The sequence below is a fragment of the Otolemur garnettii genome, unplaced genomic scaffold (genome assembly GCF_000181295.1).
Source record: "Otolemur garnettii isolate 467f Iridium unplaced genomic scaffold, OtoGar3 scaffold00032, whole genome shotgun sequence".
Lineage (NCBI taxonomy): Eukaryota > Metazoa > Chordata > Mammalia > Primates > Galagidae > Otolemur > Otolemur garnettii.
The window spans coordinates 13,170,026-13,188,972 of record NW_003852427.1 but is presented as its reverse complement, the minus strand read 5'-3'; the positions used below and the strand labels follow the sequence as shown (position 1 = coordinate 13,188,972).

Sequence of the window (18,947 nt, the reverse complement as noted above, 5' to 3'; positions counted from 1 at the left end):
AAAGTTAGGCTACAGTTTGGCATTACTGGGTGTGAATGGGATTGCTCAGAGAGGGTTTGGAGGGTGAGAGGAGAGCTGAGGATGTTTTCCCAGGCAATATCTGTGTTAAAGGGATGCGTCTACAAGGGAGAGAGAGAGAGACAGAGAAGGAAAGACCTGGTGGGGTTGAAGAAAGCCCTGAGAGGCTGATCTCCCTAAAACAAAAGAAGAGAGCCCTTGAAGAGACAGGAGAGGGTCCACAGAGTCATGTCACACCAAGGACCAAACAGGATGGACCCAGAGAGAAGCTGTGAGGACAGCCATGTTCTCACAGGCAGCATCCGGGGCCTTCTACAAGAGACTCTGAGCTCCATGCTTTTTGTTAAGTTTTGCTAATTTTATCAATGGTTGTCTGTTCTTTCTGCTTATAAAAATAATATGCATTTATTGTCAAAAATTTAGAAAATATAAAAAAAAATCAAAAAGGAAAATTAAAATGGTGGCAGTTTGCTTGGGTCCTGAGAGCTGCTTTGCCACTTCTGGCTTGCTCTCCCCAGACTTGGCCTGCCCGCTCTGTTAACTCTCCATCCTGGTTTGGACTTTGTCATTCTCATCTCAAGTACCAATTCTTCACAGTGACTGCACACAACAGTAGAGTCCAGATAGGCTAAACACTGGAAAATAAAGCGATTTGATGAACTATAAAATGATGCATTCTGAGTAAAGGAGTGATCTGTTGTGTGTGACAATGGCACCAAGAGGGACATACAAAGACAATTACGTAAGCACAGAGAACCCCGTAGGCACAGATCACTGGAACCCACAGCCTTCCCCTTGGTCCATGCTTTTCCTTGCTAATCACAGTCTAAAACATGAGTCTGTTTCTCTCCATAGTGGGGTAGTGGCAGGGAAGGTCGTGCTGTAGATGACTAAAAATAAGGGGACATTCTAGCCATATTCCCACTGAGTAACTCATGTACTAACAAGTCAAATGTCCAGGAGCTGAGCCTGAGCACCATTCTGTGACTCCCATTGTGAGAGGGGAGCAAGCTGTGTTAGTTTGCTAGAACTGTCATAATAAATTCCACAAATACAGAACCATAAAAATAGCACAAATTTATTATCTCATAGTTCTGTAGGTCAGAAGCCCAGGTTTACTCAACTGGATTTTTTTTGCCCTAAGTATCACCCACAAGGCCAAAATGAAGGTGTTGACTAGTGGGACTCTTATCAGGAAGCTCTAATAAGAATCTGTGGTCAAGGTGATTCAGGTTGTTGTAAGAATACAGTTGCAGTTGTAGGACTGAGGTCTCGGTTTCTTTGGTGGCTGAAAGTTGGAGTCACTCTTGGGTCCTCTATGGCCCTCTCAGAACCAATGATGGTGTGTTGGGTCCTTCTCACAGTTGCAATCTCCCCAGCTTCTCATTTTATCACATCTCTTTAGCTACACCCCTCTGACTCCAGCCTAAGAAATTTCTCTACTTTTAAGAGCTCAGGTGATTAAGTTGGATCTGCCCAGATAATCTAATATAATATGCCTATTTTAAGGTCCATGACCTTAATTATATCTGCAATGTCCTTTTTGCTATGTAAGATCCACGTGTTCCAAAGATGAGTGCATAGACATTTGGGGGGATGGGGTACACGCTTCAGCTCACCCTACAGGGTGACAGCCAGGATGACTGGATGCATAACATGGCCCTGCCCTTCCTGTCCCTTTTCTTCCCTTCTTGTATAGGTAGAGTGTTGACTCTTGTCAATATGACTCGTGTCCACCCTTGGAAACTTTGCTAATCTGTTTAGAGAGTAGGAATAAATTCCTGTAGTGTCCCTCCAGGTCCTGAGCCACAGATTGGGAAATGACATTTACTTATTTTGTATCTTTTTGTAGTAATAGAAAAAAAATGTTTCTGAAGCCCCCTTATGTGTACCATGATTATGACTAATGTAATCTTTTTAACTTGTCTTTCCCCTTCCAGTTATTACCTGGAATGGGCCACCGTGATATTTGTCCTGCCAAGGGTCGATATTTTGGTGATTTGTTCTAACTGTGGCTGCTCTTTTGGCTCCACAGGGCTTTTATGTCCAAATTTATTTTATGGTGTGTAGGTAAACCCTTCCCACCATTTTCATTTTTAAAGTGGCAAAGGCCTGAAGTGATAATCCCGACTGGAGAATGGTTGTACGAAGGGGTGAGTCGGCTTCACGCAGGTATTGGACACACCGCACAGATTCCATGGCTCATTAAACCCCATTGGTGAGAAAACTGAGTCTTTGTTAAATGTTTATGTTCTTTGCTAAAGTTAAATTTAGAATATTCCTATTGTAGGTACCTTTGGGGAAAATTTGAAAGCACTAATAAAGTGCCAGTAGATTTCAGCTCATAAATTCCCAGATAAAAGACTTCAAAAACATTCTCTGCCTGGATTCGTTTTCAGGGTTCTCTCTTCCCAATCTTTATATCTTTTCTTTTCTTAATGCCAAATCTCATGACCTTCTTAGTACCTTTTTCTATTCTCAGTGACTGCTAGGGACTGTGTTTCTGGTTATTAAGCAAAAGAGGAAGTAGATTATTCTTGCATACCATGACTGCAGGCTTAAAGTCAAAGAAAAGATGGGTGATTATCCCTGTTTTTACTATGTATCTTTATAATGAAGTAACAATCTCTGCCCACAAAGCACTTACACTAAAAAAAAAAAGTCTTAAACAAATAGAATTACCAAGGGCAGAAATGTGACTCCAGAAATGTGCTAGTGGCCTTAACGTTTACCAAATTATTTTCTTCATCTACAAGTAATTAGAAATCCTCCAAGTATGCCAAAAAAGTCAGGTGATTATTGTATGGCAAAAAGCATTAAAATCTTGGGAGTCCATCTCAACAAGTCCATTATGCTCTATAGAAAATAATGCCAGGGACCATTTTTTCATTTTCCTCAAAGATGATGTTTAGCTAGTATCACTCTTGATGTATAGAAAATTAGTGAACTCATTACATACAACAGATACCTTAAGACGATGGTTCTCAAGTTCTTTGGTTTGGAAAGCCTTTCAACTTGTCAACATTGGGAATGATTCCAAATGGTATTTGTTTGCATGTGTTCTATCCATTAGTGTTAACGGTATTAGTCAGAGAAATTCTAAAACATATTTTCATTCATTTATTGAAATAATCATAAAAGCATTTACATGCTGATATGAATAACATATTTTTACCAAAAAATAAATTCACTTTCCAAAACAAAGAAAAAAATTAGTGAGGAGAGGAGCAATTTTTACATGTTTGCATCTCTAATGCGTGGTGCAAGAGAGGACAGCTGGATTCCCACATCTGCTTCTGCATTCAGTTTGCTGTGCTAATACACATCTTGTAACCGCTGGAAAATTCCACTGTACGCTAATGAAAAAATTAGAATGAAAAATGCAAGTAACACTTTAATATCATTGTGAAAATGGCTTTGACCTTGGATTTTCCTAGATAGGTTTCAGGAGCCCTCAGGCTCCTTGGGCCACACTTTGAAACCATTGTCTCGGGGCATGAAAGCTCATTTCTTTGTAGGAACCCTGTTTGAGAACTGAAGTAGTCTGCTTGCCTATAATATTTTCTTCACTACTAACTTGGTACAAAAATAATATCTCATATTGAGAATCCAAACAAAATTGCAGTGTTTTAGGGCTAAGTCAGTCATGTAGCTTTTAGTTCAGAATAACCTCAACAAAGTAACATCTAGTGATTACCTTTCCACATCTGGCGTTGTTTCTCTGACCTAGCTCAGAAGGGTTAGGTGTTTTAGTTGCATTTCCAGAATTATGATTGGCAAAGCATGACTGGCAAATCCAGTCTATGCCCTGATTCTGCTGCCAGGTCTTCATTGAGAAGGAAAGGGCTCAGAATAATTGCAGTATTCCAGCCGATGCCTGGACATCACCACATTATTGGAAGTCTTTCCTTAATAATCTCACTACATACAATATTCCAGGAAAATGGATAAAGTTATAGGAGAATTTCTTCCTCCCTCTGAGAAAAAGAAAATACATTTCCCAGTAATTATTTTAGGAAATGGAAAAATGGTGCCTCATTTATGAGACTACCAGGGTTCTCCACCTGTCAGGGCTGACATGGATTCAGCTGCAGAAGCTTGAGGCATTTTTGATTCTCCGGTGTCACAGATGAGTATTGTATTTGTTGACTTGCACAGGACACCACTGAGAACACGCCCCAGGACAGCATTTTAACAAGTCTGAGTGACAACTTGGAATGAGAGGGGTAGGAACTACTACTGTATTGTGTTGTCTGTTGGCCCCAACATATCTTCTGCTAGGTTAGTGAGAGTGGCCACACTAAAAAATATCATTTGAAATTTAAATTCCTTGCAAAACACTAAGACAATATTGGTCAGAGAGCTGCTAATGAAGAGTCTAGGGAAGGGGCCATCACTAAATCACCCTGAACACTTAGAAGTTATTGAAAGAGAAGCAAGCAAGAAGTCTCTTGAACAGATGATGACAGTTAAAAAAAAAAAAAGAAAAAGCAAAACCTCTTTTAAGAATCAGCACATTGAAGTACTGATGGGGTCAGGCAGTCAAGTGTGTGTGTGTTTTAATCTCCACATATGCTTCTTATTTTTGAGATGAGAAAAGGTTAGTTTTAATATTACAATAGAGTTACAGTAGGGAACAAGACTCTTGATGGGATGAATAAATTAGTTAAAACACCATTTTGTGTGTGTGTGTGTGTTAGGGGTTTTCTTTTGTGGACTGAGAATTATCCTATATTTGACTTTAACAGTTTATCTTGAAACTTGAATTCATCCCCCTTCCCTAACCTGGAGATGATCTGCACATTTCCCACCTTCCCTTAGCCTCTAACTCTCATCACTCCCCGACTCTCAGCAGATGGTCTTGCTTTAGTAAGAACTCACACTCCCCTTCTGCCCCTCAGTTGTCCTCTGCCTTCTCCAGACCTTGCTCCAGCAGTTTTCTCTTCTTTTTTCTCTGTCTTCAGCCTTTCTTTCCTCTGGCTTATTCTGTTCAACCTGTAAATCAGATGTTTAAGCAAAACTCTCACTCGGCTTTATACCCCATCGGCTATGGCTGTTATCCTCTCCATCCCTGATTGCCAGCTTCCCAGCAGTGCACACAGCCCCATGCTATTTTAACTCCTGCAGTGACTTTCTCAAAGCTGTCCAAGGATTCAGTGGCATTTCTCAGTCACCATACTCCTACAACACCCTTACCCTAGAGGCAGGGGTATGTGTGTCTGTGTCTGTGTGTGTGCATGTGCTCATCTATTTGAGCATGAGATAATGTTTTTTTCTTTAGGTAAGACAACAGGTAGAAAGAGGGTATGTACAGGTCACTACAAAAGTGTTGAGATACACAAAAATCAAGAACCATAAAATCCACACCAGTGGAAACAAAAGAAGCCTTCACAGCAACAGCGATAACCCAAGGGACTCGAAACTTGCATGGGTGAATCAGAAAGGGTGCTGCCCACTGTGTTTCTTGGATGCAAAATAATGGACCATAACCACGGCGTGTCTCAAAATTTTTGTAGTGACCTCTGTAGAGGAGAAGGACTACAAGTCAAAAGTTAATTGTGGAAACCTGCCTCAAAAGTTAAGTGTAGGATAAAGGCAAAAATAAGCAAATTCCCAGATAAAAATCAGACTGTGTGTTCTACCTTTCCCGTCCACACAGTGTGTAGAGTGTTCTCTTTGTGAATCCCAAAAAGGATTCATCTAAATGGACACTGCCTTGGAGCCCAGCCTCAGGCCAGGGTATGGGCAGAGCTGATGTGGCCATGTCCACAGCTGTCCCAAGGACTCTGTCTTGGGCAGGTACCGCTGAACGTCTTGGACATTGTACGTATAAGATTGAACCTTGCCAGGGAGCTAATTAAATGAGTTTTTACAAAAGCTCGAAGCTCAGCAGCAGAGTGGGTGGCTAATTTCCTGACTCACCTATTTGACTCACTTGGGGTCCCAGCAAAATACTCTCTTTTGTAGGACACACTGCCCGGCTTTATTTTAAAGCCGTTCCATTTCTTCACAGAGTAGATAGGAATGCACAGAGTAATAGCTTTCTCTTTTGTGTGGGATATCATTTATGAAATGGAGTTCAGTTCTTTGTTCAAAAGGAATTGTGGGAATGTCAGAACAGTTTTGAACAAGACTGGATATTCAATTAAAAGCCTTTGATCTCAAAGGCTCAGAGTTCTCATTGGAAGGATACCAAGGGCAGAGTGGGCTCTCTAACTGGGGAAGGAAACCAGGGCCTTCCATCCTTATTTGTGCACCTAGGAAACCTCAGGAGTCCAGATAAGCTGCGAATCATCTTCAGGGCTTGACAATATAAATGACAGCTACAGAGACTCCCATCAACAATAGAACTGCCATGATAACATTTTCTAGTAAAAACTCACTTCAAGTTTATTCCACAAGATCCAAGCAAAAGGAAAATGTTGTTCACCCCCACCCCACCCCCACTGAAAAATCTCTTTGTTTTGTTTAAACACAGGGTTTTGATTTCATGCAAAAAGGAGCAAGATTATTTACCAGGAGTGCTTGTTCTTGCTTCCACCACCTACAAAGACTAAGGGTTGTGGCAAGTGCTAACAGCTACAAGGGAGCAGAGAGCAATCTGTGCCCTTTCGCTTTTTGTGATGACTGGGGCCAACTTAGCCAGAACAATAGAATTGATGCCATGTGGGATCTGGCCAACGGTCATGTCAATGGATGACATTTCATTTTTTTTTCTTTTGTATTCTTGTAGTACCTTCTTTTTAAAAATGTATATATTGACAAATAAAAATGGTGTCGATATATTTATGGTATACAACATGATGTTTTTAAATATGTATACCTTGTGGAATGGCTAAATTAAGCTAACATATGCAGTGTGCCACACACGTGTCTGTAATGTGAACACTTAAAATCTACTCTGTTTGCAATTGTCAAGCCTGTGATATATTATTATGAAACATGGTCACATGTCATATAATAGATTGAACTCTGGAGTCGTTCTTTGCTGTCTCTCAAGCCCCAAGCTCCACTAATTCTCCATCTCAGATACTGTAGCTCAAGGGTGCTTTCTCCTCTGCTCAGTCCTTGCCTGCATTGTCTATGTGGCAGCCCTGTGTCAAGGGCTGGTGAAGTGCAGAGCCCTGGAGTGGCTGGTCTACCAGAACCCCGGGTGGTGGACATGCAGTGCAGAGCCCAGCCTGTGGCAGTCTGGGGCCTCAGTCCTCATCTCTTCCTGTCCTGTGCAACTCATCTCTCCCTGGAATTTGGGGGAAAGCCTCCAGCCACGTGTCCTTCGTGCCCTCTGCCCTGCTGTCTGAGCTTTGTTTCCAAAATTCAATTCAGACTGTCTCATCCCTCTTATTAAAACCCTCCTCAATTTCTACTGTTACAGGACAGCCTCGTCACGATTTTCAAACTTCACTTGCATTTTTTTCTTTCTTTCCCCATTGCTCTCTTTCATGAAATGTAGTTACGAGCCTCCGCTCTGCCTTAAAAATTTACCACGGAGTATCATTTTCAACCACTCTCTTTCCCCCTCGGCCATCAATTCAATGGATCATTTTCTTAATAATTTCTGTTCACAGTTCGCATAACTGTTTCAAATATCAAGGCACTGAGAAGTTTTATGAACACTATTCCCAGAGGCCTAATACACGTACGTGACATACAGTAAGCCCGCGGCCCACCACCAGAAATGAGCCTTGAGGTCCTGCTCTTAGGACCTGCAAGTCCACCTTAACAGATGAGTGTGATCTCAGGAGAGAGCGAGAGCCCGGGATGACCACCTCCCCCTTCACAGGAGCAGGCCACTACAACAACATTTGTTTATTCATTCACTCATTTTCTCGGTCATTCATGCATCAAACAGTTACTGAGTTTGGTCAAATATCATGTGTTACAAAGATGGGCCTCATCCCCAAGGAGTTCCCAGTCCCTTCTGTCATAAGATCTATGATTCTATCCAAATGCTGGACTCCACAAAGCAAGGTCTCAGCTAAGAAAGTTGAAAGATTGGGAAGGGGAACTCTTGAGAGGTTCTTAAAGAATGAAAAAAAAAGGGGGGGGGCTTTGGTAACAAGAAGTGTAAGTATCTGTGCATTTCAGGAATGAAGGGGATGGTACCATGTGGTTAAGAAAGAAATTTCTTTTCTGGTAAAGGGAAAATACAAAGTAGTTAAGAAACTACATAGTATGTTTGGGAAATTATGGCAAATTCGGGATGGGAGGCAGCAAAGGGTTGGCCAGAGTTACAAGGAGATGTTGCTGGAAGGTCAACAGGATGCAGAGTGCACAGCACTTGTACCAATGAGCTCACATTTTCTCTGTAAGCAGTGGAGAGCCCAAAGAAATACCTGAATGGGGCGTGGGGAGGTGGTGGTGACATGATCAGATATTTTTGAATACAGGTTTGGTGTTGGTATAGAGCCGTGGTTCTCAATCTTCCTAATTGCCGCGTTGTTACAAATTGAAAAAAGGGATCATGACCCACAGGTTAAGAAGCGCTGGTATAGAGGATGGATTTGAGAACATCAGGTTGTAATGAATTTGTTTTTAGAGGTGACCACAGCAAGGAAAAGTCCACACCTGAGTTGCAGCTAACGCCACGTGTTTGTGTGTCTTCCTAGTGACGGTGCTGGCCATTTTCCATGAACTGCACGTGGACCCTGACCTGTACGCCCTCCTGTTTGGGGAGAGTGTGTTGAACGACGCGGTGGCCATAGTCCTTACGTAGTGAGTACCAGAAAGTGTCCTGTGTTTCTTTGACTATCTGAACTCTGCTTTCACTTGGAGATAATTTCTTATGGCTTTAATAGAATCTTTTCTCTTATTCCATGGAGATACAGGCCATTTCTAGCTTTTAAAGAAGTGTTATCACAGAAAATCTCCAATAATGGGCACAATTCATTAGGCATCTAATTTCTAATACTATTAATGACTTCCACGTTTCTAGCTTATTACAAGATACTACCCAGAGGGTAACATTTCTTTCCTTAGTGCATATATTTAGCTGATTCACTTAGGGTTCCTAAAATGCACATAAATGAGCTTCCTTCATTTCAAATCAATATCTTTTTTTTTTCTTATAAAAGTCACTTTCCAGATAATAGACTCATAGAAACACGTGTATTTATAGTGAGTTTGGCAGATTGGAGGTAGAACCTGAGGGTCAGAACACTTTTTATTTCTGAATGCAGATGGAATGCTGTGTAGGAATGCCACATCTTTAAATCATCACATGACAAATGAAACTGATGGCGCTTCATGTGTAATTTCCCTTTGAGCTAGAAAGGGTCTTCTTTTTGGGATGAGAGCCCTTTTCTCACCTCCCCTCACATACTAACCATTTATATTTAATAAATGCCACGCTGGTGGCTTTCGCTAAGTCAGAGGTCTCTTCTTGGTTTTAGATTAAGACCCACAGTTTGGGCAACTGTCAAACATCCCGAAGGAAAGGACAGCAGATATCTGATAATTCCATGTGACAAAAGGAGTCTATTCTGAGTGTTAATTACTTCAAATGCGGCTGAAAATGTATTGTGAAGTGACAAAGGGTTTTTCTGAAGTCAGATCTCACAGAAGGGAGCTGGAAGCCATGGAGCTGAACTGCCCCTTTTCATTTCTTTTTGCCAGTTGACATTTCTTAAGGCTGCCACTCCACAGGTGTCACAGAATTCAGCAACTTTCAAGTGGGAGCCTCTGAATACCCTGATATTTCACCTGGCCATGGAGAATGGCCTTTCCTGCATTAAAAGGAAATATCAGTGAGTGCAAAGTAAGAGCAAAAGCCATGGGTGGGTTCACAAAAGCTAAGGGGGCTTTGAAGCAACACCGAGAACAATTAGCTAGGACATCAGGAAACCCTGCCCAAGAAATACCGGCATGAAAGGAATGTTTGGAGTAAAAAGTTTAAGGAATCTGCTGATTCCCTCCTTTTTACTTCCTGAGCTGCCCAGTTGTGAAAGGCTAAGCAAAGCCAAATCACTAAAGCACAAATGAGCTCGCGGCAGAATCCTGCAGCCACAACCAGGGACTGTTCAGTGTTTCGGCTTTCAGTATCACCATTCACAAAGTTTGCCATGGAAATGCAGACTCTGAGGGCGAATGTGGATGCTGCTGGGGGGGGGGGGTGGTCCGGGAGCACCTGCTGCAGTATGCTGCTGGCTCCTCAGGTCAATGTCTGGTTCTTCCTGGGGCACCTTTCCCGGCCTTCTACCCCTGTCTTAACAACATGGTGTCCACGCCATGGGGAGATCTTTCTCCCCAGAAATGAGACATTAGCCATTCTCGCTGAACTCTTGTGCTCCCCAGCTTTGGTGATTCTGGTATTGTGCAGAGTGACCCCGATGAGTTCCAATTTAAAATAAAGGTTATCCTAACTTCCAAAAGTCCACACATTCAAATCTACAGACTCTTTCTTTCATCTGGTGGGTTTGGACCCCTCCAGTCTCTTGCAGGGCCCTCCCTAAAGGTCTGTCCCTCCCATGTCCTGGGTCTGGACTGTCTGTCACCAGGGCTGTGACTAACCTTGCTCCTCCTGGCACAGTTTTCCAAGCTGCTCCCTTCACTTATTCTCACTTGCTTCTTAAACTTAGGGTACAGCACACCCAGCAATCTCTACATTTGCGGGCACACACATATTTCCTCTCCTTGTACTATCCTATCTCCACTCTCCCTCTTCCAACCACTTTCTAGTTCCCTTTGGAAAGCCCCATGTAAATATTTTTGAAAGTTTTCTATGACTTTCAGACTATAATAATAAAAGTTCAGAATGTGTCTCTCCACTGTTCTTTCTCTTCACGCTACATCACGTGAGCACCCCAACACAGCTCTCGGGGTGGTGCCCCCAGGCCTTTGTACAAACATAGCCCACCCCTCCTGGGTTGTCCTCCCCAGCTTCTGGTTCTGCCTCATCGAGTCTTTCATCTCCTCCTTCTCAGAAATCACCAGCACACAGGCTGAGCTGCTATTTCACCCCGGTACGTGTATCTCCACCAATTCCCGTCCAACACAGCATTGGGTAACTGCCCTTGTAGCCAGCAATCAGATAGCAGAGCCTATGGTCTGGAAGGACAAAGAACAAATGAAAGTCTCTGTTGTGTTTTCCCCTTCTTAGTTCCATCGTGTATGGTTATGAAGTTTGAGAACAGTGGTAGAGCTATTTTTGTATCATAGAAAGAAAATTGTATATTTTGATGTGAAATTGGAGATAATAAAAAATCCAAATAATTCTTGCCTATGGCCCTTGGCAATCCTCCAGAGCCCCTTTGAAATGACCACACACTTTCATTTACCTTCCCACCTCGGCCAGCAGATCGCCTTTCTTAAGAACCATTCTCTTCCCTTTTTGTATTTTTACATTTTTAATTGTTAGTACTGAGGCAGGACTGTGCTCTAGCATTTAGCCGCATTTTAGATTAAAGTGGCTTTTCTTTGCTAGTCTAAGAAGCAAATGATTAATTATAATACTGTTTCTTAGGCTAAATGTGCTCTGAATTTCAGACAACTAATATAATTAAATTGGATGACCACGACTCTTGTGCATAGCACCAGGTGGTAGGTGCTATATCATGTTTCTATGCAGAATTGTGCATCCTAAATAAAACTTACAAAAAGTTTAGGAAACTAGCTCGTCTCTGACCCATACTTTCATTGCAAGACTATAGGGAATGACAGTCATGCCCAAGCCATGTGTGCCTACGGCTCAGGAATGAATCTCACATGATGGATTTGCATTTCTGAAAGTTGTTTAATAGGTTACAAAGGAAGACAAAAGATATATTGATGCTTGTGTTTCCATCCTGAACAAAGGCATTAATTTCAGAGGCAGCTTGGTAGAGTAGAAAGCAGCCTAGATTCAAAGTCAAAAGATCTGGTGTCAAGATCACCACTAATTAACTGTTCAATTACTACAGTTGACAGGAAACCAACCTAAATTGGGGCAAACAGAAAGGGACTCTGTGTTACCTGGTTTATCTAGACAATAGAAATTGAAATGGCTCAGGAAAGGGTCCAGTGAAATGATTGGGATTCCTTCTGTCTTCACTCCACTTCTTCCTAGCTTCTTGTCCAGTCGCAAGATGCCTGCCAGCGTTTCCTAGGACTGTCTCTTTCTTCAGAAGAATAGACCAAGAATCTCTGCCTCACCATTCCCAGCCTAAATCTCACTACACGTTATAAATTCTGCTGCAGTTTCAGAACTACTTAGAGCTAATCACAGTGGCCAGGGGAAGGTGCTGCATTTATTGTCTCAGGTGTAAGTTACATGCTCCATGAATTCCATGGAATAATCTCCTCCACATGGAAGCCCAGGGGCTCAGACTTGGGGAAGGTGGAATTATTGCTTAGATAGTATTGCCATGATAAAGGAAAAGTGGATGCTGGGTAGAAACACAGCAAAATAAAACTCGGGTGGACACTACAATGATTTTCTATGGCCATAAACTCTCTATGCTTGTTTATCTATAAAATGTTAAGGATGGCTGTTCTGTATACATTACAAAACTATTCTGAGCAGTAAATAAAGCAGTGCAGTTGGAGAAGCTCTATAATCTCTGTAATCTGTGTGATATAAATATAACTTAGGTCATCATTTTTATTAATGTCTTTTATTCTACTTACAAGGATATTTTAGTTTTAGGAAAAAGACTAAAGATAGACCTGGTTCTACTGAGGCATCCCTTCATAAATATGGTATTTTACGATCCAAGAATAATCATTTTTACATGTGATGGCCTGCATTAAAAATGAATCGCTTAGTTAAGACATACTGTCCAAAGTTGATAAATCAAGAAATAGAGGTGGGAGTCTATTATTTGAGGTTATAAAGGTGCTCACAACCAAAATTGATATTACTTGTGGAAGTAAGGTGGAGAAAGGCAAAGAGAAAAGGGAGGATAAGTTAACTAAAATTCTGCATCTGAGATAGTAAGAAACCAATAGATGCTGTGTAGAGTTGATAAATAAAAAAATAGAGATGTATTGTATGCATATTATTAAGAGTTGGAGCAGAACCATCAGGAGATACAAAAACATAAATGGTTAAAAGAAGATACTTTTGCTGTGTAGGTCCCATGAACTATGCCAAAGGGAAAAAGATTATTTAAATATTTATTTTATGTTCTTCTAGATCATCTGAATGTTTTTAATGTGCTGGAGTGATATTTATTTAAATACTTTTTTGGATGATCATGATATCAAAAGCAGAAACCATAAAAGAAAAAGCCAATTTGTCTGATGACAATACAGTCAAACAATTCTAGCCAAAAAAAAAAAAAAAAATTAAAAATTAAATGTCAAATGATAAAGCAAGGAAATCGTTTTCAATGCATGTATAGCTAGGTTAATGGTCCTTATAAATACATGAGAAATTGCGAATCTCCTCTTGATTCCAGCTTTTTCGGTTCTGTTACCGTGGGTGAGTTCCTTAACCTCTCTGTGCCTCAGCTGCCTCATTGGTTAAACAGGGATGGTAACAGTCCTGTCTTATTGTGTGGGGTTAACCTTAGAACACCTGGCACAGGGCCTGGCTTTTACCGCTCCATACTCATTAAATGTTAGCTGCGGCTGTTACTCCAATCATCAAAGGCCAGTAACAAAAGATAGGCAGAATAGAAAAATGGGCAAAGGATATAAATAGGTAATGTACAAAAAACGAAACATGAATGGCCAATGACTCCACTAAATAAGATCAGCTTCACCAATAATGAAAGGAAAGAAATTAAATCAACGGTAGAGTACCGTCATGTTTTACCTGGCAAATCTTCAGAACTCAGAATAATCATTCTTAGGGCAAGTGAGAGTTTGGGAAATAGGAATTTTCCTACGTTGCTGGTGAAAGAGGAAAATATGATAAAACTTTTCAAAGGTAAGTTAGAAATATTTACTGAGAGTCATTAGACTTTGTGAATCATATGATCCAACAATTTTATTTCTAAAAATGTATCCTAAGTAATTCAGGATATGTTCAACAATTTTTCCACGGAGCTGAGTACATTGATTCGAGCAGGAGTTGTACCCAGTGGTCACTTGTTTCTTGAGTAAATTATAATACAATGCTATCATTAAACCTTATGCAGGCATTTAAAAATGATGTTGCAAAATGTATTGATGTGAAAAAATATTCACAAGATATTTTTAAAATAAGAAAAGTTAAGATGTAATATTTATATTTAATTAACTAATGGAATTTAATTTATAAGATCTAGTATGGTTAAAAAATAATGGCCAAATTTATATAAATGTATATATACATGATTATATGTTATATTACATAAAAAATTGTATGCAGTTATATACAATCCTATGTTATTTATATATGCTTATTTAGCATAATTAATATTTATAAAATCAAAGTTTACTTGAAATCAGAAGTGATTTTTATTTTCTTCTTTTTGCTTATATATATTTATTAGAAATAGAATGAACTATTTATGCTCAACTCTGGCCCAAAGAATCCCAATTTGCATAGTTGGCAATCTTCATTTAAATGCCAATCTATAAAAGTAGAAGATAGACTTTTTTTTTTAATTCATGAAAAAGCAGAGAGAGGATATTGGGTGTTTGGGGCCATTTATCTGCAAATCAGAAATATTGCCAGCGTTTTCTGGAAACATCTACTTGTAAAATAATCCCACAGTGTGCAAATGCCTCCAGATTTCCTTGGGGGTACAGTAAGTATCTCATTAAACAGCTGGCTCTTGGATGACAGTAAATACGTACTAGATGCCTTTATTCCCTGTTAAGCAAATGCTTATAAGGAAATTCAATGTAGATCATTAAAAGAGAGGGAGAAATGGAACACTCGTTTCTTCTTTTTAAATGAGAACATTATGTTTCTTTGAAGTTCTTGCTAGATAGTGTCATGTACAGTGTGATCCCAGTGAATGCTTGGTACTTGGAGTAAGTGACATTTTGAAAGACCACAATTCTTATACTCCATGCATCTCAAGGGAAATTAAACATAAAGGGTAATGGAATGGCTGTGAGAGACTTAGTCATGGAACTAAGAGGAAGCTTGAGACATCATCCAGCTATTCAATAGAAATGTATCGAGGCCCTGCATGTGCCAGAGATCATGCTGAGTATTGGTAATAGAGACCTGATGGGCACAGCCACTCATCCCTGTCCTCAAGAACTTATCATTGAAATAGGTAAACAATAGCCCGAAAGCAATTTAAATGTGCAACAAAATCTTGCTCTGAAAAATCATCTCAAAAAATAGCTGTGTAAAGGCCCGGTGCAGTGGCTCATGCCTGCAATCCTAGCACTCCAGGAGGCTGAGGCCGATGGATTGCTTGAGCTTAGGATTTCAAACCAACCTGAGCAAGAGTGAGACCTCATCTCTGAAAATAGCCAGGCATTGTGGCCAGCACCTGTAGTCTCAGCTACTTGGGAGGCTGAGACAAGAGGATCACTTGAGCCCCAGAGTTTGCGACTTCTTTGAGCTATAATGATGCCACAGCACTCTGCTGAGAGCAACGAAGTAAAACTCTGTCTAAAAGAAGGAAGAAAAGGAAGGAAGGAAGGAAGGGAGGGAGGGAGGGAGGGAAGGGAAAGAGGAAATAGGAAAAAAGCAAAGAAAATAACTATGTAGGGCTAGGTTATAAAAATATGTCCCTAAGGAAATTCTATTATTTTTCTTCTTAACATCATCTCTAAGTAGATTCCAAACTCCTGGAAGGCAAAGAGCCTTTTTTGCTTTTCTCCATCCCCCATTATACAACTATTTGGTAGGTTCTCCAATAATTACTGAAGGAGTGAATTAACATACCTCTTCAGATACGGGTGAGAACATTTTGTTAAGCCTCTCACTTAAACCTATTCCACAGGATGGATATTTAATATTCTTCCTACCGCTTCTTTCAACTATTTAAAAAGCCTTATTAGTGGCCCTCATTACTTCCTCCATCTGAGCCGTAGTTATAAACCCAGTGATGATAAGAAGGTTCTCCTTTCTGACGAGAATAAACAGAAACTGTTATCACAACCAGAAAGTACAGTATTTCTCATGAATCTGCTTAACTTAGAAACAAGTCTCTTAACATCTTTCTGAAGATAACTCACTTTAAAATTTGCCTTGGAGACCTATAATCATCAAGACACTTTGATACCTGTCTAGATATCCATGTGACATATCATTAAAAAACAAACACAAAAAAGTTATGGCCCTTTTTGCTTAGGGACACCTGGTCCTGGCAGTCAATTCCATACTGACTTCAATTTTCAGACACCAGGTGGCATCACATGGCAGGAATGGGAAGGCCACCCTGGGACCTTTAAAAAGAGGCTGGGTCGCAGTGCTTAGCTGATCTTCAGCTTTTAGTCAGAACAGGCTGGTCTGCTGCTCACACTCCTGCCTGCCTCTGCCATCATCAATTTCTTGTTTTTTTTCATTCCTAATTCCTGGTTCCTGTTCCCTAGCTATGATCTGGCACCCCCTACCCTAGCTCTTAAAATCCCCATTCAGATGACTGGGTGTTTGTTTACCTTAACTTTCTCCTGTGACTCCGTCCCTTGTCTCTCAGATGAGATCTGACATCTACTCACTGCTTCTCGGGAACTCAGCCCGTGACTTAGAGCTCACTTTGCTCCAGTCAAGCCATGCGTGACAAATTGGCCTACCAAAAATAAATAAAAGAAATCCATGTTGCTGGTTTCTTATCTCAGTTACATTGTACTTTCATTTATTGGTACATAAGTGAGATATAAGAGACAGAAGCACAATTCAAATTAGCTTAAGCAAAAGAAATACATTGGCCTATTTAACAGGGGTTGAGCTGACTCTGGAAGTACCGCGCTCAAGGATTCAAACATGGCTGTCTATGTTTTTTTCTCTCTTGGCCCAGATCCCTGTGATTGTTAACCTCATTCTTTCATAGTGCAGATAGATGGCTTACTCTGTGAAGAAAGGAAGGATGTGAGCATCTGCGGGCTTATATATATATATATATTTTTTTAGCTCAAAATAATCCTTTATTCTCTCAACATTTGCATCTCAGTCACAAAGACTGTGCTTGTATCAGAAGATCCCCCCTAGGCCAATCACGTTGTACTCTAAGTTCATTAAACATGGTGATTGGTCGTATCTGAATCATATCTCCATCCCTGTGGCCAGTGATGTGGAATCTATTATTAGAAGAAAGTGGCTGGAGGACAAGTATAACGGACACTCCAGAACAAAAACTACCATTTTTCATGATATTAGAAGCTTCAGAAATGCTTTATTTAAAAAGGCAAACATTCTTTTCTAAATGTAGAGTTGATTTTGAAGGAGAGAAAGAAAAAATCCCCTAGGTGTGATAAATAAGAGCTGAACCACAGTAAGAATGGGGAAGCTACCACTGTCAGTGGCCACATGATTTTGTGTAAGATATGCCCAGAGGTCTTGGAGCTGGAATCCCATTTCCATATGGAAATCAGGGACCTGTCTAAAGATTCCTTTATGATCATACACCTTGAGAATAGCTCTTTGAACATGGCCTGAAATGTCAGTGCTCCTTCAGTCACATAGACTCTGTCCCCCGGCCTTCAGAACCACTGCAGAAACTTCCCATGTAGCTGGAATTTGAGCAATAAAAATCCCTATGTTTGTAATATAGAAGATACAAGGCAATAAAGTGGCAAAAAGTTTTAGGATTATTGAAATGACTGATCCCACCACATTCTCCCCTCCTATCTCTAAATGCACTTAAAATGGTCTGAAGCGATGCTCATACAACCCAGGAACCTGGAAATCACCCCCCACACACACACACACACACAAATCTTTCCTGAAAATTAGTTCCCAGTAAAAATGTACAGCCACAAAGAGAAATATCTCCACCATGAAGGAAGGCCAGAATATCAGCAAAACAAAGGTAAGTCAGAAGAACAGGCACCCAAAGGCACTAACCCAGAAATTACAACACTCTGAGAAACATTATGAAAGGGGCATGTAGAAAAGAACTGAAAAGGTAAATGGAAGAGCAAGAAAAAACTAGAAAAGAATAGTACACTAGGAAACAGAGAACTTTTTGAAATGAAAAGTGCAAATATTGACATTAAGAACGAAATGGGTGACATAAATGTCATATTAAACCAACTGGTGAAACTGAAGATAAAGTTGGCAAGTGGCCCAGAATGCAGCATAGATAAAAATAACATGACAGTCTGGCTAAGAGATATGGCTGATAGCATTACAAAATACAGAATGCATTAATAAAATTTCAAAAGAAAAAACTAAAGAGTATCGATTTGTGGCAATATTGGAAAAGATAGTGAATGATATTTTTCAATACCAAAGAGAGAAATTGAAACACCACATTATGTCCGGAGGATAAATTAAAGCAAACCCAAATTCAGTTACATTACAGTTTTTGGTTTTGTTGTGTTGTGTTTTTAATTTTAAAGAGCTTTTTTGGGTTGAGTGTGATTCATGAGTTGGGCCACAACAGACCACAAGGGGTTGGCTCTCCACCAAAGAAGCCTGGGGAAAATCCTTTATAAGATGTTTGTAGAAGAAAGACAAAGAAAAAAATTGATTGATTAAAATATTGTGAAATGTGAGATCATTAAAGGAAAAATGGAAATCTTAAAAGCAACTAGAGAGGAAAGATAGTTTACTTATAATGAAGATTACTCACACTTATAAGTTGGATGGCAATAGTTTTCTCATTGGCAACAATAGCTTTCAGAAGACAGAGGAGTGATATATTCCAAGTATTGTGGGGAAATAACTGAATAGCCTAGTTCTAAATTCAACCAAACTATCATTTAAGAATATGAACAGGCATAATAGCTCATACCTGCAATCCTACCACTTAGGAGGCCAAGATGGGAAAATTACTTGAGTTCAAGAATTCAAGACCAACGTAGGTCTTGATTCTTGATATAGTGAGACCACATCTTTACAAAAAGATTTTTTAAACATTAGTCAGCCCAGTGGACATATCTGTAGTCCCAGCTGC

General features: G+C 40.2%; 1 protein-coding gene across 1 annotated transcript in view; it reads left to right on the top strand.

Moving 5' to 3' along the window:
• The window catches only part of SLC9A9 (solute carrier family 9 member A9), a 574,234-nt gene that overhangs the window by 172,057 nt on the left and 383,230 nt on the right, over positions 1-18,947 (top strand). The window contains exon 8 of the mRNA XM_023512997.1: positions 8,628-8,733. Within this exon, the coding sequence (XP_023368765.1) occupies positions 8,628-8,733 (106 nt within the window). The remainder of the gene's footprint in view (positions 1-8,627; positions 8,734-18,947) is intronic.